At 36.2% G+C, this 27210-nt stretch overlaps 3 protein-coding genes across 6 annotated transcripts; 2 read left to right on the forward strand and 1 right to left on the reverse strand.

Moving 5' to 3' along the window:
* Nucleotides 1–5031: 5031 nt before the first annotated feature.
* Nucleotides 5032–11139, forward strand: LOC116010438. 3 transcript variants are annotated; one of them, XM_031249849.1, is made up of 7 exons: nucleotides 5032–5140; nucleotides 5613–6083; nucleotides 7077–7196; nucleotides 7303–7356; nucleotides 8010–8173; nucleotides 10036–10212; nucleotides 10716–11139. In XM_031249849.1, the coding sequence occupies exons 2-7, from the start codon at nucleotides 5673–5675 to the stop codon at nucleotides 10927–10929; spliced, it is 1140 nt and encodes a 379-aa protein (XP_031105709.1). In that variant the 5' UTR covers nucleotides 5032–5140; nucleotides 5613–5672; the 3' UTR covers nucleotides 10930–11139. The 3 variants fall into 3 exon arrangements, with proteins under 3 accessions (XP_031105709.1, XP_031105710.1, XP_031105711.1); XM_031249850.1 differs by having other exon boundaries at nucleotides 5638–6083; XM_031249851.1 differs by lacking the exon at nucleotides 10716–11139 and adding an exon at nucleotides 10437–10688.
* A 308-nt stretch (nucleotides 11140–11447) lies between these two features.
* LOC116010439 (probable aquaporin TIP3-2) lies at nucleotides 11448–12892 on the reverse strand. The gene is made up of 4 exons (XM_031249852.1): nucleotides 12726–12892; nucleotides 12462–12624; nucleotides 12106–12356; nucleotides 11448–11972 (listed from the first exon to the last, which is right to left on the reverse strand). The coding sequence occupies exons 2-4, from the start codon at nucleotides 12595–12597 to the stop codon at nucleotides 11571–11573; spliced, it is 789 nt and encodes a 262-aa protein (XP_031105712.1). The 5' UTR covers nucleotides 12598–12624; nucleotides 12726–12892; the 3' UTR covers nucleotides 11448–11570.
* A 6749-nt stretch (nucleotides 12893–19641) lies between these two features.
* LOC116007007 lies at nucleotides 19642–24320 on the forward strand. 2 transcript variants are annotated; one of them, XM_031247564.1, is made up of 7 exons: nucleotides 19642–19820; nucleotides 19935–20121; nucleotides 20453–20786; nucleotides 21370–22083; nucleotides 22952–23145; nucleotides 23792–23915; nucleotides 24028–24320. In XM_031247564.1, the coding sequence occupies exons 1-6, from the start codon at nucleotides 19766–19768 to the stop codon at nucleotides 23901–23903; spliced, it is 1596 nt and encodes a 531-aa protein (XP_031103424.1). In that variant the 5' UTR covers nucleotides 19642–19765; the 3' UTR covers nucleotides 23904–23915; nucleotides 24028–24320. The 2 variants fall into 2 exon arrangements, with proteins under 2 accessions (XP_031103424.1, XP_031103434.1); XM_031247574.1 differs by having other exon boundaries at nucleotides 20534–20786.
* The last annotated feature ends 2890 nt before the right edge of the window (nucleotides 24321–27210 follow it).

Consider the following 27210-nt stretch of genomic DNA (forward strand, 5'->3'; position numbering starts at 1 on the left):
TTACTGGCCCAAACCACTACGCGGGCAAAACGGGCCCCTGCCAGACCACATTTTTTTTTTTTTTTTTTTTTATTATTAACTCTAAAATTGTTAATTTGTTCATTTGTTAGTAATGGTATATAATAAAAGACTCCATTTTAGAGGGAAACAATAACAGAGATAGCGTAATCAACATTTATAGAGACCGACGACCTGGACCACCGGAGCAGAAGAACGTTGCTGCCTACTGTCGTGCTGTGCTAGAGAGTGGAGATGCGATATGCAAATTGTGAGAGTGGAGGGCTGGAGGCGGCCTGAAGTTTGGAAGAGTGAAGAGTGAAGGGAGCCTATGGTTATTAGAATATTACTTAATTACTTAATACTTAATACTTTATATGTGTGTATGTGTGTGTGTGTGTGGCGGGCAGCCTGCGGCCAACCAGGCCCGCCTCGCCAAGTCCGCAGGCCTATGCAAGGGGCGAAAAAAAGAAACTGCTCCTTAGCTGGCAGCTATTTTCGAAACTCACCCTCTACCTAAGTAGAGGCTGAGTTGGGACGGGCCGGTGGGCAAAACTCATTTTGATGGCTCTAGCTACACGTGAATTAATCAATTTCACCGTACATGTATACAAAAATTTACATAATAATAGTGCATATTAGAGTGATTTTAATTTTGGAGTGTAACCTTATATTCTTTTTATTTTATATAAACACATTTTTTATATATGATTATTTGCTTAATTAATTATTTTATTATTACTATTTTAATTTAGTCACATTACATCATTAACTCCTTATACACACACACCCACACAATTGGTCTTCTATTTATATTCTATCATTCTACGCTTATCAAAGAAAGATAGTAACATGCAATTTCATTATTCAAGTATTTTTTTTTTTACATTATGAATTTCGTACATATATATTTTTTAAGTACTGACTCTATTACAATATAGTATTTGTTCAATATCTACTATACTAATAAGAGCCAAAGAGAGTTAGGCCTAAAATGGGTAGAAAAAATGGCGGTCAAATTATTTAATCAAATGGATGGTTCAGATGAATTATTTAATCGAATAGATGGTTAAGATAACTCAGATAAATATTATTAATAGAGATTACCTAATTTAACCTTACTTTTATGATTATCCGTTAAGTTTTCCGTTAAATATTCTCTTCTCCGTTAATATTCCGTTAACTTTTAACTTACCCATTAATTTCTATAAGAAAGGTCTTAGGTTATTTGAGTACTCAAATAATAACCAACAAATTGAAGCAGAATCACTCTCTTTTACTCTTATTCAATTAAATAAATTAGTAGTTACACCAAAAAATGATACATATGTATTTCTTTAATACCATGAAAAAATAAAAAAGAATACTTTGAAACCAATCATATTAACTACTTGGGGGATTTGTTGACAATGAAAGTACTCAAATAACCCATTACCCAGCAAATTGATGCGAGAAACTACCTTTTAATATCTTTAGAATACATAATATTTTAAATTCTTAAATTTTTATTAATTTATTTAATCTTTTTTCTTAAACTAGGGATTTCTTTATCCACAATAACTCATTCAACAATAATGGTTAAACCAAATGAACCCCAAGTAGAACACCTAAAGAAAAGTCCNTTTTTTTTTTTTTTTTTTTGTTATTATTAACTCTAAAATTGTTAATTTGTTCATTTGTTAGTAATGGTATATAATAAAAGACTCCATTTTAGAGGGAAACAATAACAGAGATAGCGTAATCAACATTTATAGAGACCGACGACCTGGACCACCGGAGCAGAAGAACGTTGCTGCCTACTGTCGTGCTGTGCTAGAGAGTGGAGATGCGATATGCAAATTGTGAGAGTGGAGGGCTGGAGGCGGCCTGAAGTTTGGAAGAGTGAAGAGTGAAGGGAGCCTATGGTTATTAGAATATTACTTAATTACTTAATACTTAATACTTTATATGTGTGTATGTGTGTGTGTGTGTGGCGGGCAGCCTGCGGCCAACCAGGCCCGCCTCGCCAAGTCCGCAGGCCTATGCAAGGGGCGAAAAAAAGAAACTGCTCCTTAGCTGGCAGCTATTTTCGAAACTCACCCTCTACCTAAGTAGAGGCTGAGTTGGGACGGGCCGGTGGGCAAAACTCATTTTGATGGCTCTAGCTACACGTGAATTAATCAATTTCACCGTACATGTATACAAAAATTTACATAATAATAGTGCATATTAGAGTGATTTTAATTTTGGAGTGTAACCTTATATTCTTTTTATTTTATATAAACACATTTTTTATATATGATTATTTGCTTAATTAATTATTTTATTATTACTATTTTAATTTAGTCACATTACATCATTAACTCCTTATACACACACACCCACACAATTGGTCTTCTATTTATATTCTATCATTCTACGCTTATCAAAGAAAGATAGTAACATGCAATTTCATTATTCAAGTATTTTTTTTTTTACATTATGAATTTCGTACATATATATTTTTTAAGTACTGACTCTATTACAATATAGTATTTGTTCAATATCTACTATACTAATAAGAGCCAAAGAGAGTTAGGCCTAAAATGGGTAGAAAAAATGGCGGTCAAATTATTTAATCAAATGGATGGTTCAGATGAATTATTTAATCGAATAGATGGTTAAGATAACTCAGATAAATATTATTAATAGAGATTACCTAATTTAACCTTACTTTTATGATTATCCGTTAAGTTTTCCGTTAAATATTCTCTTCTCCGTTAATATTCCGTTAACTTTTAACTTACCCATTAATTTCTATAAGAAAGGTCTTAGGTTATTTGAGTACTCAAATAATAACCAACAAATTGAAGCAGAATCACTCTCTTTTACTCTTATTCAATTAAATAAATTAGTAGTTACACCAAAAAATGATACATATGTATTTCTTTAATACCATGAAAAAATAAAAAAGAATACTTTGAAACCAATCATATTAACTACTTGGGGGATTTGTTGACAATGAAAGTACTCAAATAACCCATTACCCAGCAAATTGATGCGAGAAACTACCTTTTAATATCTTTAGAATACATAATATTTTAAATTCTTAAATTTTTATTAATTTATTTAATCTTTTTTCTTAAACTAGGGATTTCTTTATCCACAATAACTCATTCAACAATAATGGTTAAACCAAATGAACCCCAAGTAGAACACCTAAAGAAAAGTCCATAGCTCCTATATCATAATCTCATTGCATGACGTTGTCATCTATGCTACCAACAATAACCGAATTGCAAATAGCACACTACCAACAAAAAGGAAGAGAACAAATAGTAAAGAGGAAGACAATGACAATGTTACTCAAAAGAGAATTAAGAATACTTAAAAAAATTCAAATTAAAAGTAGTATTTATTTAGACTATCATTTTTAGACTATCGATTTTACAAGGTTGCAAACATTTATTTTAGTAATAATTATAATGAATTTTCTATATTATCTTGGATTCATATACTTTGAGTTAGATATTTAAATAAAAAAATTCGACATTCAATTACCCATGTATAAATTTCTCCTACATAATCTTGCATTGATATACTTTCAAATATTTATTTAAATATAAACATTGGGCATTAACCCATTCGCGCAATGCACGTATAAAACTAGTACTTTCTATAACTATTATTGTTGTAGCACAAAGAGACTCTATTACAATATAGTATTTGTTCAATATACTTTCTATAACTGTTATTGTTGTAGCACAAAGAGTCAATACATCACTACCGGGATTTGATCCTATAACTTTATCTCAATGAGAACCACAAAGGTGCTAACTGAGCACAAAGATTTCCTACATATATATTTAAAGAAAATTGAATGATGAAATTATATGTTGCTAGCTCTCTCTATTAAGAGTAGAATGACATGAATCTAAATGAAATAGTAATTGTAATAAAGAAAATGAAAGATAAAAATATAAGGTAGCAAAATTAAAATAGTATAACTAAATTGTTAGGATAAGCGCTTACCACTTGCGCTACCAGCCTATGTTATGTTATGGTCAGGGCCGGATTTTAGGGCGTGCAAGATGGGCAATAGCACAGGGCCCCAAAATTTTGGGGCCCCTAGTCTAGCCTTGGCTCAATAATTAATATTTGTTCAAAATTAGGTTTTCATGACTGATCTAAATTCTACTACGTATTATTCAAAAAAATTCTACTACGTAATATTCACGCGAATCACATTTCTTCAATTCGCAGTTTATTTATATTTTGATAGGGCCTCATTTATTTACTAGCACAGGGCCACGCAAATCGGCCCTGGTTATGGCCTTGACTGACTCGAACCCGTAACCTAGCTCAGATACTATTTGTTATGATAAGTGTTTACCACTTACGTCAAAAGCTATAGCTAGTAGCAGGCGTAACTTTATTTTCCTATAGATCGCCATCAAATTTTTGCGACATTTGGGTGCTATATTTAGCTTTGACCTTTTACCGTCCTCCGCTCAACAATCCCTCAACAACCGAATGCTAGACTTGGCATTTACCGGTATTCGTCCAACATAAATGTTATAATATAACAATAATTGAGAAAGTGAAATGAACTATTTATAAAAGAGTGACTCTTTTGTGAGATCGTCTCACGAATTTTTATCCGTAAGACAGATCAAATCAAGATGTAAATGTAATACTTATATTAAAAAATGTAATACTAATCAGTAATAAATTGTTTTGACCTATAATGAAAAACTTTAATACTTTTGAAGAAAAATGTATTATTTTTAAATAAAATTATAAAATTATTATATATTTTTAAAAGTATTACAATTTAATATTACATTATTCAGTCAATAATTACCTCCACTGAGACTCAAACCTATGTGAGAGTGTAACCGGGAACATCGAGTGCTACTGGACCACAAGGTCTTTGGCTTATTCAATATATAAGTATTATATTTTCATATCAGCACAATGATACCTAAGACAGTTTCATACAAGCTGTTGACTTTACAAAATAAATAAAAGAAGATGAGTACGGAGTAGATAACAATAAAACCAGCCTTCGGATGAATCGACATCGTGTAGTCAATAATTGTAGAAGTAAATCACTAATAAATTGAAACTAATTCTCCTCCCGGCGGTCATTTTCCGGGAGACTTGGCCGGTGGCCGCGCAATCTGTAAGTTATAGCAGTACGCTTTCCCTGTTAACCTGGGCATGCTCTTCAATATACCTTGCATTTCTCTGTTAAATTTGGTCTAAAATCATGTACATTAATTATCTATGTTTTTTGTCGTGTTGCACTTTCGATTGTATATGTATTCTTTTATTTGGACATTGAATTTGTTTGGTTATCCTGCGAATTCAGTTGCATAAGTTTTTTAGTGTTGGGAATATTCCATGCTTGTGGATATTGTGTTTGCTGAGTTCCAGAGGCGCTCTGGTGGAGACAGGGAGAATTTGTAATATGGCCATTATGGATTTATTTCTTATTTTATTTTTTCTTGGTACAACTTATGTTTGTCAAGGAATGGCGGAGCTTTCTTGCTGATTAGGTTTGAATTAAATTTTGCTTCGATTATAAATGGTATTCAGGTGCTCTTAGTTTCATGGGACCTTTGATGATAATGTTGGAGTAAAATTTGATGTAGGATTGGCTCATTGTGTACTCTGTAGGCTTCTGAATTGGTGCAGTCTCTGCTGAAGATCACATGTCTCTCAGCATAGTTCCTTCCTGCTTGGGTCTACGAATGTCTCAACAACTTGTTGATTCAGGCTGTCTTCAACAAGAAATTAGATTCTGGAACTGTGGAAGATATATGATGAAGGTGGCTCAAGTCATAAGGCCTCGGATCATACCTTGTATTAAGGCGAACGCTAATGGCTTACAGGTCTTTGTACTGTCAGACTTGCACACAGACTACTCTGAGAACATGACTTGGGTGAGGGGCTTATCAAGAACTGTGGGGCAGAACAAAGATGTTCTCCTTGTTGCTGGAGATGTAGCTGAGACTCGCAACAATTTTGTGTTAACTATGTCTTTGTTGAAGGATAGGTTTGCACATGTTTTTTTTGTGCCTGGAAACCATGACCTATGGCTTCGCAGGGAGAAAGATAACAACGTAAGCAGCATATTTCTTTAAATTTTACTGTTGTTGCCATGGATCCAATTCTTCCAAATATGAATGTAGTATTCATTTTATTTGTATGGGTGAAGATGTAGTGACTTTAACATTCTCTAAAAGGATAGAAGTCATAGAACCCATACCCATTTTATACCCTTATGCTCTCAAAGCTGCAAACAGCTCCATTGTGGTTCAGAAATCGGTTATGGGCTATAATTCCCTTGTGTTTTCTCTGAAATAAGAGTATGTTGTATATATTTCTCTTCTTGATTCACTACACACTGATTACATATATATACATCTAAGGATGGAGACAAATGGGGACACTTTTCCTGAAAAAAATACACTAACTACACCCCGGGAAACACTCCAGGAAACACTCCAGATTTTGCTCCATAATATTTCACATTTTCGTAAACTATGCTAATCATCACCTTGACTCTAAGGCCTTGATTGGATTGGTATGAAAATAAGTGATTTGGGATTGCATGGATCCCAGGACAAAATGAATCCCTTGGTTGGAGGTGGGGGATCTATAGTCCTGGATTATTGTTGAGGGGATTAACTCTCTTATTAACCAATTGAGTAAGAAATTTGATGGAGGTGGAGAAAATATCAAGTTTAACAAGCAATAACATGGTAATATTCAATCTTGGAAAACAAAGGGATTGAGGGTAGGGATTAAAAGTATATTTTCTTGCTTCTCTGGATTTCTATTGCAGTTGTTCCCAGCTTTTTGCTCATTGTTACTTGGATACTTCCAGGCTCTACTACTATTTGCTTGCAGTAGCCTTAGACCCCAAGACACTTTTTGCTTCTTTGATGTGCTCATTTGTTTTTGCTTGAAAGGGGCAGACCTTTTTTCTATTGGCTTTCAAGAATGCTATTTTTTCCTAATGAGAAGCACATTCTTTTTCCAATGTTTAGTATTTGTTTATCAAATTATTACAGCTTATCAATAACTTACTATTATGCTGGTACTGTCTTTAGGTTAATTCTCTTGAAAAACTTGATGAATTGCTTGATGCATGTCAAAGGATCGGAGTGGAAACTAATCCTACAGTGGTTGATGGTTTGGGGATTATCCCTTTGTTCTCATGGTATCATGAGGTAATTGTTGTACAACTATCAAGGGTTTCTCTCTTCTATAGAAAGTTAGTTGTGCTTAATCTAGTTCATCAGGCTTATTTGTCAAACAATGCTCTTCTTTTGCCAGAGCTTTGATAGGGAAATGGACATAACAAGTATTCGAATTCCGTCGCTGGAGCTGGTGATTCACTTTCCTTCTAGTAAGGATTTCAAATCTTTTACCATGAATGTCCTCATATGTCAACTGCTTTCCCTTCTAGGGAGAAAATAATTGAAAAAGGACGATGCTACTGGCACAAATCGTTTGCATCAAATTCTATACCATCTGATGTTTCTTGAGATTGTAAGATATTTGGTGCAAAATGCAAATAGCATTTATTTTCCTTCAAAAAATGAAACGATATAAAAAGCTTAAATGATTGAGGGGAAGAAAACTCAGAGACACAGCGAAACATTTCTGTTTATAAGAGACATTCACCATCTTGCAATTTGTTTATACTTTAACCAACATAATATTTGACTTCTATACTGATTAACTTTCCATTTAACTTGAACCTTTTGGACTGTGATGATATATTTACTCCTGTCCTCTGCACTCTGCAGTATGTATAACTTGTGTCATTTAACTTGCTCTATAATGTATTTATGTATAGCATGCATAATTTTCTATATTAACTGATTGCATCATGCTATGTTATTTTTTTGTAGGAATTTCTGAAAATATTATTTTTCTTCAAATATGTATTTTTCACTAGATTTCCTCGTGATGGATCTACCTTTGGTATCTATGTTACTGATATTTTTAGTTACCACATTGTAACTATTTCTATGTAGGCATGCAAGGACTATAATGCATGCAGATGGCCTGCTGGTCTCATAAATGGGGATACTTCCCTTGCTCTATATTTTGATGCCATGAATGACAAGAATCAGGAGAAAGTCAGGGAGATGCAGGGTAGATGCCATCAAATAATTTCTTTCTCACACTTTGTTCCCAGGTCAGTGAATGCACACTCTGTCTTCAATGCTAGTTCTTCTTGCTTCATTTCTTAGGTTTATGGCCTTAAATCATGTCATCAAATAATAGCTACAGAAGAAGAAAGCAAAAAAAGATAAAGCAGCACTAGTTAATGCTCCCTCACTTTATCCCAATGCATGGTCACCGTCTAACTTAATGCACTATTTGGTCTCAGTTTTCAATCATCAAATTCCGTCCCTCAATTTTGACACATTTGTCTAAATGATCCATCATGCAACCATAGAGTGCTCAAGATGGGCAGTGTGCCAGCCTTTTTTGGATGATGTAAAGGTTCCATTTAATAAGTATACCAAAATTCCAAGTTTAGGAATGTTTAACATATGTTCATCTGAGTTGTACACAGTGATTGGTTTTGCATGAGATCTAGCTTGGTTAGAATTTTTGCACTGAATCTCAGTTTTCTCCCGTCTGTAATCTTATCTTGCTTTCTTAATCCCCTTTGTTTTTTTTTTGGAGGAATATGTTATGGAAGGGGGTTCTACTGTTCTAAACTTCTCTTAGAGCATCCTTAGAGGGTTTTTTTTTTAAAAAAAAAATGATATGGAGGAGAGAGGAGAGAGAAAATCCAAGGTTGCACCTGTTTTTTGCCAGGGAAAAGGGGAGAAAAAAGAGAGGAGGTTGCGTTGCCGAAACCTGCACTACTTGCCTTTTCTGGGGTGTTATTATTATTTTTAAAATTTTCTTATCTCTTTCCTCCACCTTTGCTCCCAAATCTGACAAAAACCCAAGAAAATCTTCAAACCTATGGGGATGCTCTTATGGTATAATTTTCAGTACTTAGATTGGATACCTGATCACAATGTATAGTGTATAGGAGGAGTTTCTTGTGATCCATCCCTACACAAACAAAAACAAAATTGTTCTTAGGGTTCAACCCAAGTTTATTGAATTCTCACTAATCTTGTTTATGTCTTAATTTTTCTTTGAACTATGTAGAAAATATCAAATTTGAACTGAAATCGGACTGGTTTAGTTCATGGGGTCGGATAAAGACTTGGAATATTGAATTAATAATTGTCTGATTTCCCTGCTTGGTTCTTTTTTCTTTTTGTACCATCCCTACCAAAAGAGCCCTTATTTATTTTGTTTCGATTTTTGAAGGGGCTGCTGCCTGCTGGGGGTTGACAAATTTCCATTCTTTTATATCCAGCTCTACAATTACAGTTCAAATTGTTTCTTGGGAAAATTGTAATTTTTGCCCCTCCATAATATGTCAATTATCAATGTCACCCCTGAATTATTAGTGGTGTAAATGTTGCCCCTCAATTTTAAAAAACGGTACATATATTGCCCCTCCCGTAACGAAGGAGGGGCAATATTTACACCACGGGAGGGGCAATATATGTACCATTTTTGAAAATTGAGGGGCAATATTTACACCACAATAATTCAGGGGTGACATTGATAATTAACATATTATGGAGGGGCATAAATTACAATTTTTCCTTGTTTCTTTTTGTCAATAAGTTGAAAGAAAAATTCATTTGTCCTGTGCATATTTGAAATACATGGATCATGGATGATAACCCTATATTTTGGGTCTAGCAAAAGATTTGTCTACAGATTTTGTAGTCTACTGTCAGCACTAATGGGTGCTTCCTTTTGTGAATAAAATATTGCATATAAAAAAATGAATAGAAAAATCAGCCAAACCTTTTCCTACTAGACAAGTGTAATGATTTACTTTAAACTGTTGCATCTTTGCTACATCTTTACTTCACCATAGCCTTAATGATAAAAGAGTAATAATCTTATTTTCTGCTACTCCTTTATTTATTTGCAGTCTTAGTAGACAGTATTGTCTTTTACTCTATTGCGCAGGCAAGAGCTCTGCCCAGAAAAGAGAATGCTTTTCTATCCCAATCTCCCTAAAATTGCTGGATCTGACTTTCTTGAGGCTAGAATAAGACACATCCATGGAGCTGAAGGGAGTGAATTTGCGTGTCACGTGTTTGGTCATACACATTTCTGCTGGGATGCTGTCCTTGATGGTATCAGGTAATCTGTCCTTGATGCTATCCTATTATGAAACGATAAATGTTCTTTTGCTTATATGATGAGCTTGTGGGCTGATAAAGAATTAGAATCTCAAAGTAAAATGCCTCTATTTCTTGTGGAATCATGGAATGATGAGTTGCGTTTGAAGTTATGATGAAAAGATGCAACCACAACATTGATATTCTCTTTCCTTTCGTTAAATGGATTAAAATGAAACTTGTTAGTGACACAAGAAGTCAATCAATCAAAGAACAAGACTGGATTGCTTATGGATGGGATGGCCTTGCTATAAAGAAGGGAAGATACTCAACTTATTCCAAATATTAGTGGGATAAATTATTAAATTACATGGATTCCATTTCCTCTATGTTAAGCATTAAAGCTGGGATATCTTTTGCCTTAAAGTTTTGAAATTTTTTTAATAAGCTGTAGTATTGCCATAAAGATATTCTCATTTTTTCTTTTTAAAATTGTATGACATGCATTTATAAATTGTAATGCAGGTATGTGCAGGCGCCATTAGCATATCCAAGAGAGCGTAAAAGGAGAATGAATGGGGGAGAAGAATGGCTGCCATATTGCATCTACTCCGGCGGAGAATTCCCAGAGCAAGTGTTACCTTGCTATTGGTCTGATTACTATGCAGCCAATCCAAGAACTCCTGAAATTACTGAACTTGCCCCTTGGGTTGCTAGATTTTATCGCAGATCATCTTAATTCTCTACGAATGAAAATATATGTATGTATGTATGTATGTGTATCCTCTTCCTATCTATTTACTAGGGAGCAGTATTGTTGTTTCAACATTTGGTTGGTCGCCACATGACCAAATTTTATACCGAACAGAATTGGTATATTCTCCTTGTCCAGTATGACCGATAATAGTAGTATTCTTTTTAGTTTATGTAATTTCTGATATTGGGTTGATTAGCTAGCTAGCTAGCTGTGTATCCATCCTTGTTTGCTTAGCTAGTTAGCTTCTTGGGGTTGAAGCTGCGCAGTTTAAACCTTGAAGCCCAAGTAAAATTACTGATGTGAAGGTTTTTGGTTATCAGTTGAGGATAGAAGATTAGAATGTGGCTTCATCAGAAAATGACTATAATGGAAAAGTATTTTGTGAAGGAACAATAAAGCAATTTGGGAATTTAATTTAAAAGGCAACCCTGGAATTATTTATTTATTTATTATTATTATTATTATATTATGAAAAGCTTACAAAATGGAAACAACTAACATCATCAAACTGGACGACTTTCAACAACGTAACATCCTTTGGTCACACATATATAAAATAACAACAGAACAGAATTAAAGAAGGTGCTGGGTGGTAGTATAGTAGTAAGTTGGAAGGTGGTGGTCTAGTAGTCTTCTGCAGCAAGAGGCTGGTGATGAGTGTGGTGGGTGTGGGGAGGGTCAGCGGCGGGTGGTAGTATGCCGAACTCATAGATAAGGCCGGCTAAGCCTGCGCCAATAAAGGGGCCGACCCAATAGATCCAGTGGTACCTCCATCTCCACCCCACCAAAGCCGGCCCAAAAGCTCTGGCCGGGTTCATGGATGCTCCAGTGAAAGGTGCTCCCACGAAAACATTAGCCCCTACTATGAAAGCAATGGCAAGAGGGGCAATGGTGCCTAAACTTCCCCTCTTTGGATCGATGGCGGTTGCGTAAACTGTGTACATCAGCCCAAATGTCATTATTATCTCCAGCAGAAGCCCACTCCCCCAACCTTCTCCGGCCGCTAAAGAAAATCCCTGAGGCCTCTGTATGCGCCGCCATATACATATCAACAAATAATTAAATTATTTAAACACGTACTATAGATCAGATTGATCGATGCATGTAAATTGGAATGGAAGAAGCTAATTAATTAAGTGATAATCGGATATTACATACCATTCCATCGAGGGAGACCCTGAGCAAGAGACAAGCTACTATGGCACCCAAGAGCTGAGCAATCCAGTAGTAAAGGGCAAGGAGGAAGGAGATTCTGCCGCCAACGAGTGCACCGAAAGTGACGGCAGGGTTAACGTGTCCTCCCGACACGTTGAGTGAGGATGCAACCGCCGCAAAAAGAGCGAGTGCATGAGCAAGTGCCAGAACCGTCAACCCCGACGCACCTAAAGCCGAATCCCGGTACAACTTGTCTATATATATATATGGTCATTTCAATTAATTAAGATAAGCGATATGATATTATTAGCTAGCTAGCTAGCTCAGTTAGTTAGTATGATATGATATGATGTTATTACCTATGGCAAGAACGGCGCCTTCACCAACGAAGACGAAGAGAGCAGTGGAGAGGAATTCAGACAAGGTGGCACGCATGGAGTCTGGGTGAGTCGCCTCATCCGCCCTCCCGAACGCGTATCTACGCGGTGGCGCCATCTTCTCCAATCAACAACCTAATATAAGCTAAGGACGTGCACCAACAACGTAACGTAACTATTTATTTATAATAAGTAGTACAGTAGCTCCACCGATCGATCACCAAAAATTAATTGAACAAATACTACCTTAATTAGCTAGCTAGCTAGCTTGATAAACCAGTTCGATCAGTCCGTCGGTATTATATGTATCTGATTATTTCGATCTCTAACAACGTAACTTTGAAACTAAAATTGCGAAAGAAAGAAAGAGAGAGATATCAGAGGTGAGAACTGAAGATATGGATGGAGAAGATCAGATCAGAAGAAGAAAAAGGAGAGAGTGCATGCGAATGCATAAGTAGACAAAATGAGGGGTTTGGACACTTGGGAGAAGGAGCGCGGGAAATGTGACACGTACTACATGCGTTGGCACACCTCTCTCATCTCATCGATATGCTCGTCGTCACATCACCCTAACCCATTATCTAACTACATGCACTGTACCATTTAAGACTAATACACCACGTTACTTTTCACTTTTCACACCATTTAATTTTTATTTTATTTTTTTTAAATTACAAAAACTGGTATACATATATGCATGCTAAAATTTTCCTAATTAATCTATATATATATATATATATATATTACATGCTACACGTACAATATATGCATCCATGCATGCATATTATTTATTATTTAACAACTTAATTAATTATAGTTTTATTATACTCCATCAATCATTCAACATGTTGAAGCACAAAGAGTCAATTTTCGCCTGAGACTCAAACTCATGATATTTTATATAAGAGATGTTACTACATACTATTTGAGCACAAAGTGCTTGGTCAATGTTTTTTCACCATACTTTGACCAATTTAAATTTAAATTATTATCCCCAAATAATTTAACTGTACGTACTAGATATGACTAAAAGCCTAAAACTAACCGTATAGCTAGCTTGACTAACCAAGAATACGCGATCTGTATGAGGCGTGTTATTTGCATCACCCAATTTAATTAAATAGTTTGACTAACCAATTCAATGATACTACACAATGATCTTGTATGAGATTTGTGTTATTTGCATTCAAAGCACGTGATTTACCCGGATGCCATATGAAGTTGTCATAACGAACTATTGAATGATTGGCAAAATTAAACTAACTTGCAAAACTAGTAGTGGTGATTGATTCATGTTCCTAAAACTTTGTTTATCTTGTTAGTTAATAAATTGTTTGCTATCTCGTTTTTCTTGGTTTTTAATTATTTTATTTTCCCATGTTATTTTACTAGTTTTGGCTTAATTTTATTGCATTTGAATTGATCTATATTTTTGACATTTGTTTTTAGTACTTTAAATTGTTGAGTTAATCCTTTCCAAGTTATAAATTGCATCGTATCAATTCCATATGATACCGACTTGAAGAGTGTCATTGCCGGTGTAGGTTTTCACTTGTTGCAATAAAGAGGAGTCTGGAGTGGCATGATATATGTGTAGCTCTAGTGTCAGAAAGCCAGTTCTGAGAAAATGGAGCGTCGGCTAGATCATTTGCATAGGTCAAATTTGCCTAGGAAATGGGAGCACTTGAGTATCATCTGGTAACACTATAGAGTAGAATGACCAAAATTGTTGCAGATCTGACACTTTAGAACATAACCCCACCCGCGTCTACGACCTCGGCCTCCTTTATTACCACGTTCATAATGGCACGATATTGAGTAAAATTATGCTGTTGCGAAGAGGCAGTGGTTGGTCCTTGTTGTGCAACAAGTACTAACGATTGAGCTGGGGGAGCAACTAAAGAGACATCATCAGCATAGATAAATTGATGTGCAGTGAGATAATCATTGAGTTGATCAATGGTGATAGGTTCCTTGTAGTCAACGATGAAACCATCGCGCGATACTCAAGTTAGAAGCCCTTGAACAAATAGAGATTATGTTCATCTAATCCAATTGGCCGCCCAGCTTCGGCAAGTAGTCCAATTAAAATCTTGGCTTTGCCAAGATACCCACTTGTTGTGGAGTCTCCCTGGTACAAAGACTATAGCTGACTAAGGAGGCTCAAAGAACGTGCCTAAGAGGAGGACTCAAAGGCAGCTTCAATAGCAAACCACAGGGCCCGGGATGTGGTACGACCCACAACAACGTACATAACCTCATTAGATAGATACTAGATGAGCATGGACAAAATAGATGCATCTTGATGTACCCAATTTTGAGCTCCAGAATTGACTACTATGGAAGATCCATTCAAATCCTTAATATAAGAAGCTGGACACGTGAATGTGCCATCTACGTAACCACTAAGATCTTGCTCATGATGAAACGGAACGAGCTGGGTCTTCTAGAATAAATAATTAGAGGATGTACATTTTATGGATACAAAGTGATGGACTGTCTATAGTGTATTTATGGATGGTGGAGAGGGTATGAGAAGTGGACACTGAGTTACCGGTGGTTGGTGGCGTGATGGCACTTATTTTGTGTACGGATGAGAAGAGAGAATGTGAGTGAATAATAGTAGGAATGGATATTCCCGGATTGGCGTCTCTAAGGATGACAACTTGAGCATGTTGAGATGTGGGTGTAATAGGGAATCAATCCAATCTTGAAAATACAAGATTTAAAGAAAAGTATCGTTGTATAAGATTCACAAGTAACAAGAGAGCAAGGTATTCACAATTGAAGATACAAATTGGAAAGAAAAGGGAGTTGAATTCCTCATTCATTGCAACTATACTTCTAGAGTTCTAGTGTTCTTAGGTAGGATTTGTGTTCTAGCAAGGCTTACAACAATGCCGTCATTTTGGTCTTAACGGCCTGTCATAGCTCAAGGAAGCACGCAAGTGACAACCTATCCCTATGAGTCATTTTATCAAACACTTTAGCTATGCCTCATCCCGGACTATGTGCTCTCGGATCAAAGGTGAGGAAAACAAGTGGAGAAGAGTCTACCTTGCCCTAGCAATCTCTTTCCGGGAGAAGGTTCCTAAATCATCTCGTGAATTGGCCCTAGCTCACAAGTCACAAGAAACCATTAAAAACTTCCACTTCCAACAAGAAGATACAATAAACACAAATCACAAATCCTAATTAGCAATTGAATTCACACTAGCATTTTGCAATGATTTCACCATTCAATCCCTAAAGAATGTATACCCACTCGTGCTAGCAAATTGAACACAAGATGAATTGAAAGAAAACATGAAATTGAAATCGGAAATTGAAAGTGATAGTAAAAAATACGCGTGTACATACAAAATACTCTTTTATTAATGAATAGACCGGTACAAGGCTTTTATACCCTAAGGTAGTCTGGTCAACGTGACAGTAGGTCAGGGGTCCCCGAGCTCTTTGACTCTTATATATCAGAAACAACCAAAAGTCCTTTTCGCAATATTAAATGCGGTATTTATAGACTGTCAGGAGACAGGTACTGGGTCAGCGGCATGGCGGTCGCGTGGCGGGCATGCACCGGCCTAAAAGCGGGTCCCGTACTCAGGAGTCAAGTGTCGCGAAATCATAGGGTTCACACTCCGAGGAGGGACGTCCAAGAACGGCTGGGCACCCGATCGTACTGAGCTTTGTGGCTTAATCGGGCTTGACCCCAGCCGACTCATGGGTTAACCGGATAGATCGGTCAAACTGGTCGAGAAATAGAAGATCAGTCAACGAAAATAGACCAGAGGGTACTGTACGGTGATCAGGGAATAATCCCTATCAGAAAGATTACCACGATTCAATCCACGATTGAGTTCAATCTACAATGAAAAATCCAAAGCTCCAAGGAATCAAGAAAGTTGTCAAGTCTCCTTCAAACCTAAGTTCTTCTACAAATTGAGAGTGTTCTTGAGTAGCTAGAGAGATACAATTGAAAATGAAATAATACAAGTAAAATCTAACCTCTAAATCCTACTAAAAAATATCTTATCTATATCAATTACTCTCGGGTTTCTTCAAGTATTTACTCTGCCCCTTTATACTTTTATCAAGTAGAGTTGCAAAGGTTTGAAGAAAATAATTCTTCTATCTCCAACGAGAAATCTTGGTTTTGAATGATGAACTTGATCTTCACGTTTGAGCAGCCCAAGCTTCTAAATCTGGATATGACTTTGTAGCTTTTGTCTCTCTCTAACTAGTCACGAAATATAGAGCTTGAAAGCTTTGAGAAGTTGTATAATTTTCACATAATTGACCAACACTTTCTTAGTCTTAAATGAAGATATTTATAGGCGTTTAGAAATGTGTTCGTTGAAGGGAAAGTCATTTCAAATGACTATTGACCAGCAGGTAGAGACTTAACGATTTTTCTATAAAGTAGCTTTTGCGTGTTAGACTTTTCAGCTATTAGACCACTTAATTTGCGTTGAACATATCTTTTTGTTCCGCACAAATGTCTAGGCTTTTTGAGGAAAATCTCCCTTAGGATGTGTACCTAGGACTCTCTTTGCCTTGGTCACATTCTTCTACAAAGCATTAGCGTTTTTAGGTTTCGAACTGTTGGCTCAAAGAATGTCTCAAGTAGTTCTTTTCGAATGGTTAACTGACATTATTCGAGTTAACGTTTCAAACCTTAATACTTTGCTACTTCGGTTATGAATGTTTGTTCTTACCATTCGTTCCTTATAACATTCCCTTTTACTCGAAAGGTAGGCTTCTCCACCATTCGACCTTTACAACCTTTTGGTTTTGAAATCTTCTACTCTTCGTCTCGTTGACTCAAACACTCTTGATATTCAACTCCCCGAAGCTTTATCTCTTGCTATCTGAAACGTAACCATTCGGACTATCTTGACTATCTGAAACATAACCTCTCGGGTTAACATTCAAACTATTTGAATAAGAGAACAGAGTTCCTAAGTCTAAAAGATGGAATACTTTGGGGACTAAAATTCCTTACTTTTGGTATCATCAAAATCTAAAATACAAATGTTCCTAACAGATCATTCATAGAATTAACTCGAAATTGAAATTAGGAGTTAAGTTTTAATTTTTTAAAATTTGATTATTAAAAATTGAACTAATTTTTTAACACTTTTATTAGGGGTTGACTGGAGCAGGGGCTGAACTCGGCCGACACTCAACATTGCTAACCAATAAGTCCAATTGTGCTGTTGACTAAGCAAATAAGTCAAAGTGAAAAGGATCGGAGAAGACTTTGATGATAGTATGAACTAGACAACACTCCTCTTTTTATACTATTTGTAGGGCACAAGTCGTGGGAAAACAAGTGGTCAAGACTACCAAAGTACTATGACATCCCCAACCTCACACGTGTCTTGCAAGGTGGCAAAATTTCTCCCTAAGTTGCCCTTCACACGACATGTCACTAAAAAAACCCGACGAGTACACCACTTACCTAGTTGGTCCGCCCATGTTTATTTGTATTGCCTTTTCGTAGGCCGAGCCCACCCAACAATCCGCCATGGTCAACTTGGTTGATTAGGCGAGGAATTGCCGTAGGAACCTTGCCCCAACCTAGTTGTTGGCCGCTACCTTGGGCAGACTGGGAATTAGGATTGACGATGCTGATTGGCACCCTACCAGCCAGTTAGACCACCTTCGTGCTTCCTAGTATTTTGTAAGTTTGTGCTCTATACCATGTTGCCAAACGCACCCTTTATACATTTCAATAACAAAATTCACATTCCCTTGCCTTATTGGATCACTCTAATTGGCCCAAATTCTTAGTCTTACTCTAACGCTTTCTAGGTCGCGCCTTCGGTCCCATCAAATATAAAGTATAATATTTAATTTTCATAAAGAGAGATTTAGACAATATACATTTTTGAAATATACAATTTTACTACCATTCAAAGAATATCAAAATGTAATAATGACGTAGTAATACAATTCATAATAAATTGTTTTTTTTTTAATACGGAGTACTCAATAAAAATGCTCCTATAAAAACATCTTTTATTATTATAAGAAAGAAAAATGATTAAATAGACTCATAAACTTAATTCAAAAATTCAAGGCTAAAGTGTCATCAGGAACCATGAATTATATCCAATTATTCATGCCGCACCCTGAACTTTCATATCGTATATATCGAGCCGCAAACCAAAATAAAAAATTCACTTAGAACTTTTAGCAGGTTTCCAGGTCTTCTTGCTGACATGGCGTTTGATGTGGCATTTCTCTTAACCTTATGTTGTATATGTGAACGTTTACATATTTAAAATTAAAAAAAAAAGAATTATTATATTAAAATAACCAGAATTTTATTCTCTTTATTTTCATAATGTATACTTTTCAATTTTGCAATTCCAATGTTTCAATTTTTTTTTTCAGAAAATTTATATTTTTTGGCTAATTTATTGTTTAGTATTTTTTCAATTTTCCAAATTTATAGAAATGCTAATTTTTTTTGTTTGTATTTTTTATTTTTATTTTTTTTTAAAAATTTTAATATGTAAATGCTTACATGGACAACATAAGGTTAAAAGAAATGCCACATCACTTGAAAACCTGCGCCATGTCAGCAGAAGACCTGAAAACCTGCTAAAAGTTCTAGGTGAATTTTTTATTTTGGTTTGCGGCTCGATATATACGATATAAAAGTTCAGGGTGCGGCATGAATAATTGGATATAGTTCATGGTGCTAGATGACACTTTAGTCAAAATTCAATTAAGTGCCTAAACTTTTAAAAAGTGCAACTAAGCCCATCAACATGTTATGTTGAGGTAATGAAACTAAAAACCCAATTAATGATCGGCTATTATATGTCACTTGGATTTCGGCAACAATCCAACCATCTTCGACAACTAAGATCAATGATCGGCGATGGCCGAAGCGTCACCGATTGCCTTCAAGTGGTCGCCACTGATGGGGAAGGCGTCGCCGAAGATTGTCGAATTGTTGCTCAAATCGTACTGACCTATAATAGCAGGTTATTAACCAAATTTTGGACTTTATTGTCTCAAAATAAATATTAATAGGTTTAATTACACTTTTTAAAATTCTAGGCACCTAATTAACTTTTTTAATAAAGTTCAATGGGCCTTATAAGAATAATTAGCAGTATCACCCCATAGAACAGCCCAAATTTCGACCAAAAACCCTTGTCCTGATTTCTGTTAAACCCCTTCTCTGAGATGACAATGACGAGAGAAGAGACGGAGGAGGAGTGTTGTATAAATCCAACGACCAACAGAAAGGGTTCAGGGATTTGAATATGAAGTTCGTTGGTCGATTATCTGTCTCAGTCTCAGTCTCAGTCTCAAAACTAGGTATGTTCTACCAGTTGTCTCCTCTTTGATTTCGACATGGATTGTTCCCCAATTGCCTTCTTTTTTTAGTTTGAATTCCTGTGTGATCAACAGTAATTGCATATTTTATGGCAGTCTTATTGGATGCATCCAAGTTTGTTCGTGGTGCGTCTGCCTCGAGTGCGCGGTGGAGGGGAATATCATTTGCCTCCGCGGCTCCTTCTCCGACTCCTCCGGCATCTACTTCACCCGAAACAAAAAAGACTCGCAAAAGGGTCTCCAAAGACGAGCGCAGAGCTATGGTTCAAGCCTTTGTTACCAAGTAATCATACTGTAATTCTCCTCGGCTTGGTTGCCGTTCCTTTAAAAAATGTCTATCTATTACATATGTATAATGCATACACTGTACACAGCACTTAGTTGGAGCTTGTAGTACTTTGGGATACATCTGAAAAAATATTTTTGACATATTAAACTTAATGTGTAGGAATGCTTCTTCAGTTTTAACATTCTCCTCTGTTTTACATATGAGGTCTTCTGAGTTCCAAACTGTTCTAACATATTTCACCTTTGTGTGAAGATTGAACAGTTAATCCTTGAATCTTATAGTGATTGGAACTGAAACAAGTAAACTATTCAATGTTGATTTGTAGGTATAGAACCATGAACTCAGGAAAATTTCCAACTCCTTCTATTGCTAAGAATGAAGTTGGGGGCTCTTACTATTTTGTCAGGAGTATTGTTCAAGAACTTGAGTACGAGTGTAAAATGTCATCCCTGAAAGTGAAGGGAGATACTCTTCAAGAGAAGGATGTTTCTATCAATGATGACTTGACCGGTAATATCAAAGAGCTTAAAAAAACTCACTTGCCATTGAATATGGAATCTACAGGTGCTCAAATAAAGGGCACAACTTTCAAAGATATTGAAGCAGTGGATGTGGGTGAAATGACTTTGTTACATGGCATGGAGAGTGCTTCAATGATGGTGAGTTCCAAAATTGTCTTGCTATGCATAATGCATTTCATTAATGTGGTCTACAATTATACTTTCTGCATTGGAATTTCTGGGTCTAAAAATATGAAGCATCCACACTGCAGATACAAGACATGGACAAATACATTTCAGAGTTTTCTCATTGCATGTGATTTTTGCAAATTAAGGTGCATAATTAAAAAAAAATATTTTTTTTTTTTGTAAATTTAAATTCTGCTTTGCTTCCAAACTCTTGATTGCATTCTTTCACATATTTATGGTTCACACTGCAATTTTTTACAGTGATAGCAGTAGTACCTTTTTCATAGGTTCTTGAGCTTTCACAATACTTCCAGTTTATGGTCGGTTTAACCCTCATCATGACTAATGAATTGAGATGGAGTATCTTTAGTGTGGGATCTTTCAATCCTGCCTTGCGCTTGTAATTTTCTTATTATTAGATGATGATAACAAAGTTTTTAGCCTCATATTTCAAAAGTCTCCTACTGTACTGCATGCTCATAAACAAGTCTTGTGGTAATATGGGATTGTACTTTCAAAAACAGAGGAAACTAAGCATATTTTGGATTCACAGTGTAAGAAAGCAGAGGTCGATCTGAAAGAGGAAATCACCACCACTGAAGATAAGCCAAAGTTTGATAATCTGAAGCTGCTGGCTGAGCAACAGCATACAAGAGTGGATTTTGAGGATTCCAATATCCAACATATTGAGGAAGAACTAGGGCAAGAAATGTTAGTTGATAAGACTACGTTGAATGATATTGCAAATGCTTCGAAATTTACTGCAAGAGAAAGAAATCTCCTAACAGTGGAAGCTAAGCATATTTTGGATTCAGGTTCAAAGAAAGCAAAGGTTAATCTGAAACAGAAAATCATTGCTGAAGATGAGCTGAAATTTGATGGTCTGAAGCCACTGGCTAACCAACAGCAGCAATCAGGCGTTAATGATTTGGATTCTAGTATTCAACATATTGAGGCAGAGCTAGGGCCAAAAATTTCTATTGCTGCTGAGTATGCTGTAAGAGAAAGCCATCACTTAGCAATAGAAGCTAGGCATCTTTGTGATTCACAAGCTCAGAATGCAGAGCTTAACCTGAATGAAGTAACCTCTACTGAGGATAGGCTGAAACTTGATAGCACGAACCCCCTGGATCAGCAACAACAGTTAACAGGAACTGTCCCAATGGGCTTGGGGGATTGTAATGTCCAATGTCATGAGGCAGAGCTAGGGCCAGAAACTTCGATTCCTATTGAAAAGACTCCGTTCAATGATATAAGAAGTGCTTCGGTAAGTATCAAGCAAGTCCTTATAGCATCACTATTTTGATTTTTTTTAAAATTTTTTTGTTTAGGAGTCCTTGCTACCTTTTTAGTTCCTAAAATAGTATCAAATTGTAAATCCAATCTCTAAGTTATACAGTGTTCAAATGTTTTCCTTAATTGTCCCCTAAAGTGACTTTTTTCCTCATTCATGTCTCAGCAGTCATTAGTTTTGTCTTTAAACTTCGCATGTATTGTAATTTATCATGTCACCCATATTTTTATATTTGGCATGTGGGATTAGAACAGCACAAAATTTAAGATGGAACTAACGACCCCCATGACATGGGGGATAAAAATAGCCAATTTAGGGAACAATTAAGGATGACATGTGCAATGCCATGTCTTTAAGGGATTAGATTTACTAATCATACTAGATTTATTACCTTCTGTTCTGGGGGTTTGTCCAAGATGCTGCATCAATTTCATGATGTCTACAAAAAGATCTAGATTTCTGATATTTTCTAAGGGCCAAGTATAAAGCCAAGCAAGCTTTACCTGTTAATTAAGACTTAACCATATGTAATTATGTAGTAAACCTAAACTAAAATACAGACTTCCTTCAATTCTTTTCTATTATGTTGTGAGGAAACTATAGGTATTTTAGGTCAAAATAAAAGAAAAATGAAGGGAAAGAGGCCACAATAAGCTATTTTGCTTCCCATTTCATTTTCCATCACTCTGACATTTGAACATTTTTCAGTGTTTGTAAACTCTAAAAGAGAGATTCTTTGATTTTCATGCCTTTTTCTCCAGTAGTTATTTTTTTGTCTTATATGACAGTCAAATACATCTTCTGTCTTGTGCACCTGTAAAGACTCAAGTTTGTAATGCAGGGGTATTGTTCTGAATATGCTACAGGAGAAAGTCATCTCCAAGATATGGAGGCTAATCATGTTATGGATTCACATCCTGAAAAACTAATGGATGACCTGAATGAGAAAATATCTTCTTCGAATGAGCTCAAATTTGATGGATGGAAGCCCCTGGTTGAGGAGCAACAACCATCTGAAATGCGAAAACATACCAGGTAACTACAGACTACTTGATTTGGTGTAATAAGTATTTTCAATGATGTGCTATGACCATTATTACCCATGGGAGTGCAATAATTGTATCTGGTATTGCTAACAAGCTTTAAGTGGAATGTGTGTGACCTTTAAATGTTTCCACAAATTGATGCACTGGTCATGAACCCCAGATCTTATTAATCAACTTCAAAATGGGGGTAATGGACCTTTATTTGAACTACAAAGAGATATAATGTAGTGTTTATTATACGATTTGCCTTTTATCATATCATTAAAACTTGTAAGTGTAAAATACAGTTTTGAAAGAATAACCTAACTTTCTATTTTCTCCTTTAGGACTTTGGTGATAAGAAGTCCCAGGTCTTACTTACCATAGTTATGTTACATTGAGAGGCTTAATTCCACTTAACTTAATCTGAGATTTTCTGGAAAAGGTTTCCAAATTCTTTGCCACCATTGTGCTCCCTTCTGCAATCCCTTAATATTTGGAAAAGCTACTATATTGAACTTATTAAACATGATGAAAGGAAGAAACTTAGACTGATAATAGTCTCATTCATTTTTGAGTTTTGTAATACATGATACTAGGTATGCATTTTCCCTCTAGTTTACTCCTGGCATGATACATGATTTTTCATCTTGTAGGGAATTACCTAATGAGAAGAAGGATGGTGTGAAACAAAAAGAGCAGCCTTCTGTATGGCAAAATCTGAAATCTTTTGCAGATGGGATTATCAGCTTTTGGAGGAAACTGTAAACTTGTGTTCAGGTAGCTTTAATTGTTGACTTAAAGACTTGATAATTAAATTATACGGAGTATTTGTGTTCTTTAGAGCTAGTTTTCCTGTCTAAATTCAGATACTAGCTGTTTTATTTTTCAGAGCTATCAAGATTTTGACGTAGAAATAGATCTAATGTACTGGGATGGAGAAATTGGGTTCATTCAATATTCACTAGAATGGCACTGTAATTTTGCTGAGTTATCTGGTTCATGCTAAATTGCTAATCTACCAGAAATTGCAACTTCTGGGATGCGTTGAATGCTTCCATGGAAGGTGAAGATATGTAAATCGTATTGATTTATGAGATGTAGATATGAACGTTTTTCTTAATTTGTATTTTAATACATGGCTTGTTGGTAAGAAATGACCATCGAAAAATTTTTTCTTTTAAATAATATTTTTCTGATGTGTTGTTTGGTAGTGTTACGAAAATAAAGAGAAAATTTATGAGTAATTTGTATATTACAGGCAAATGTAAATGATATATATGTATTCAAAAGTATACAAATACACGTGACATACCCCGGTCCATAATGGAAAGTCTAGAAAGCAAGTTGAATGACAATCATTATTGCATAGACCATGGTCCACACAGCTATGTGGACCATGGTCCATGCAATAATTTGCCGTTGAATAATACAAAGTACAAACCATGTGCTTGTATGAAAATGTGAATAACTGAAAACAATAGAAAATTCAATATAAAAGAGCAATAGAGAGAAGGATCAAATAGAAGATCATTAGGAAGATTGGAAGAAGGCCATTTCCAGCGTATCCAAGATGAGAAATGGAAGTCCTAAACCAGATCCACTCCGAGCATCTAAAAGCTCAATAATTCNACAAAGTACAAACCATGTGCTTGTATGAAAATGTGAATAACTGAAAACAATAGAAAATTCAATATAAAAGAGCAATAGAGAGAAGGATCAAATAGAAGATCATTAGGAAGATTGGAAGAAGGCCATTTCCAGCGTATCCAAGATGAGAAATGGAAGTCCTAAACCAGATCCACTCCGAGCATCTAAAAGCTCAATAATTCTGCAAATTTTTCACCAAATTACATATTGGTTGGACAGTCCAATGAGAGCAAAAACGTGAGCAGCCGTTCTTAATTTTTGTGAGAAGAGCAAGGGATCATATTGGGAAAACTACGCACTTGCTAGAGCCGAACTGGTACGCCAAGCAACATCTCAAAGAAAACAACAAATAATTCCCGGTAAATCTAATCCAAGTTCCCCGGATGACTTAGACAAGGGTATTCTGTACTACCATTCCCACTATTAGCCAGTGGGCAACTCTAAACGAACTTGAAATAGCTATTTACTGGATCATCGTTAAGTCGAGCTAGTATATTGCAATTCGCTAGTATATACAGGGTAGCCTACTACCATCCCAACTTTAGACAAGTCGACAAGTGTATAAAAGCAAGTCCAAGGAGGAAAATGCCCATGAATGAGAAAATGCCGATGAATGAGTGAGCTAAATGCACAAATTGGGAAAGGAAGCAGATACGAGTATAAATTCAAAATAACCCCCGTCTACGCAAAGTAGGATGGGAGAAACTTCAGGAATTAAAGAACAAAGTTTTATTCCTAAATCAAAAAGAAGCTAAGGCAGACTCCGTAGGGGAGTCAAAAAAGTTCTAGGGGAAATAACTGAATACAAAGCTCCAAGGAAAAATGCCCAAGAGTGAATAAAGCGTAGGCAAACTACGTAAGGGAGTCAACATAATACCAAGAGAGGCAATACAAAAAACCATACCAGGTGCCTGGTTTCCACATGGTTGGGGTAGTATCCCTACTCTTAAGCAAGTAGGCAGCAAAAACCGGATTTGGCACAAGTGAATACCGACATTGGAAAGTCGGTAACAGAAATCACTGAAAACTGGATTTAGTAAAGCCTTTACCGACTGGAGAGTTGGGTTAGGATATCAATTAACCATTGATATCTACGTTGGAAGCCATGCAGTGCTAAAGAGCACCGCCATCAAACATGGAGGTAAAGAGAGAATATTACCTTATACATATCTTGGGCAATGATTTTCACAAGGCCCAAAATTGGTGTTGAATCCTTCTGATAGACGCCAAAAGTACCTAGCTATTTAGAATTAATTAAGTAGATTTCTTGCCAAAACAAAGATTTGAAAGATGCAATCTATGTATTTTCATAATATTTTGCTAACAATTGCAAAAGAGCTTTGCGTGGTATGTTTTGAAAGATTTCAATAGGATCCAAGACTTAAATCAATCAAGGAAAGCACGAACAATGAAGAGAAGAACAAATCCAAACGAGAGACGCGCAAAAGACCAAGCCAAAGATAACAAAGGAGATGCGAACGAAGAAAAACCTCCGTCCACGACCCCCACCACGGGTGTGGGCGTGCGTGGACTGATTCCAGAATGCATCCACGCCTACCCACACGCGTGTGGTCGGCGTGGACTGGCACCAGAACCCTGCGCGAAATTTCAGTATAAAAGGAACATTTCAGCTTAGGGCAGAAGGACTTTTACATTTTTACTCTCTAAAATTTTTAGATTAGGTTAGATAGGATTAGTGAGAGGAGGAAGAACTTCTTGGAGGAGAGAATCTTTGATCCCCATAGCTTGGGAATCCTCTTGGGTAAACTCTTTCATTGTTATTTGATTTCTCTTTCGGATTTCTTCCTTGAACTTTCATTTTTCCTAAAGATATTTGCTTTTTGCTTTGATCTTGTAAATATGCTTTTCTATATGAATGATGTGATGTTATTGAAGCCTATGAAGGGCTAAACCTTAGGATAGGGGCTAGGAAGGATAGAGATTTTGTGTTCATGATCTTAAATTATTGAATGAGTTTTGATTTCGTGGGTTATTGTTGAAATTGTGTGTATGTTTTGGACGTTCTTGTTGGATCGAGGGCCCCGATCTCTTCAAGGATCTAGGATCATCCCTTTGGCGAGATATCGCAAAGGGATGAAAGCCCACTATGCACATCTTCCGCTCTCAATCTGAAAAGATGAGATCCGGATGGAACTTGTAGGCAAAGTGTTCGATAATATTCCCCAACCAACTGAGGATTAGGAGCTTGAGTGTGACGCCACTCAGGACTGTGTTCCAAGCTCCTTCAATCATATCCCAAGGGAATTGAAACGCCGCGTTCAGGTGCATACGGGCCGCCCAGGAGAGAACTGCGGACGAATCGCAGCGCGCCATGTGTCCAGAATGTAGTTGCACCTAACGTTATAACTAGGTGCACATAATGTTATAAGTAGGTGCACCCAGGTGCATAAATGTTAACAAGGTA

The sequence above is a fragment of the Ipomoea triloba genome, chromosome 2 (assembly GCF_003576645.1).
Source record: "Ipomoea triloba cultivar NCNSP0323 chromosome 2, ASM357664v1".
NCBI classification, from domain to species: Eukaryota; Viridiplantae; Streptophyta; class Magnoliopsida; order Solanales; family Convolvulaceae; genus Ipomoea; species Ipomoea triloba.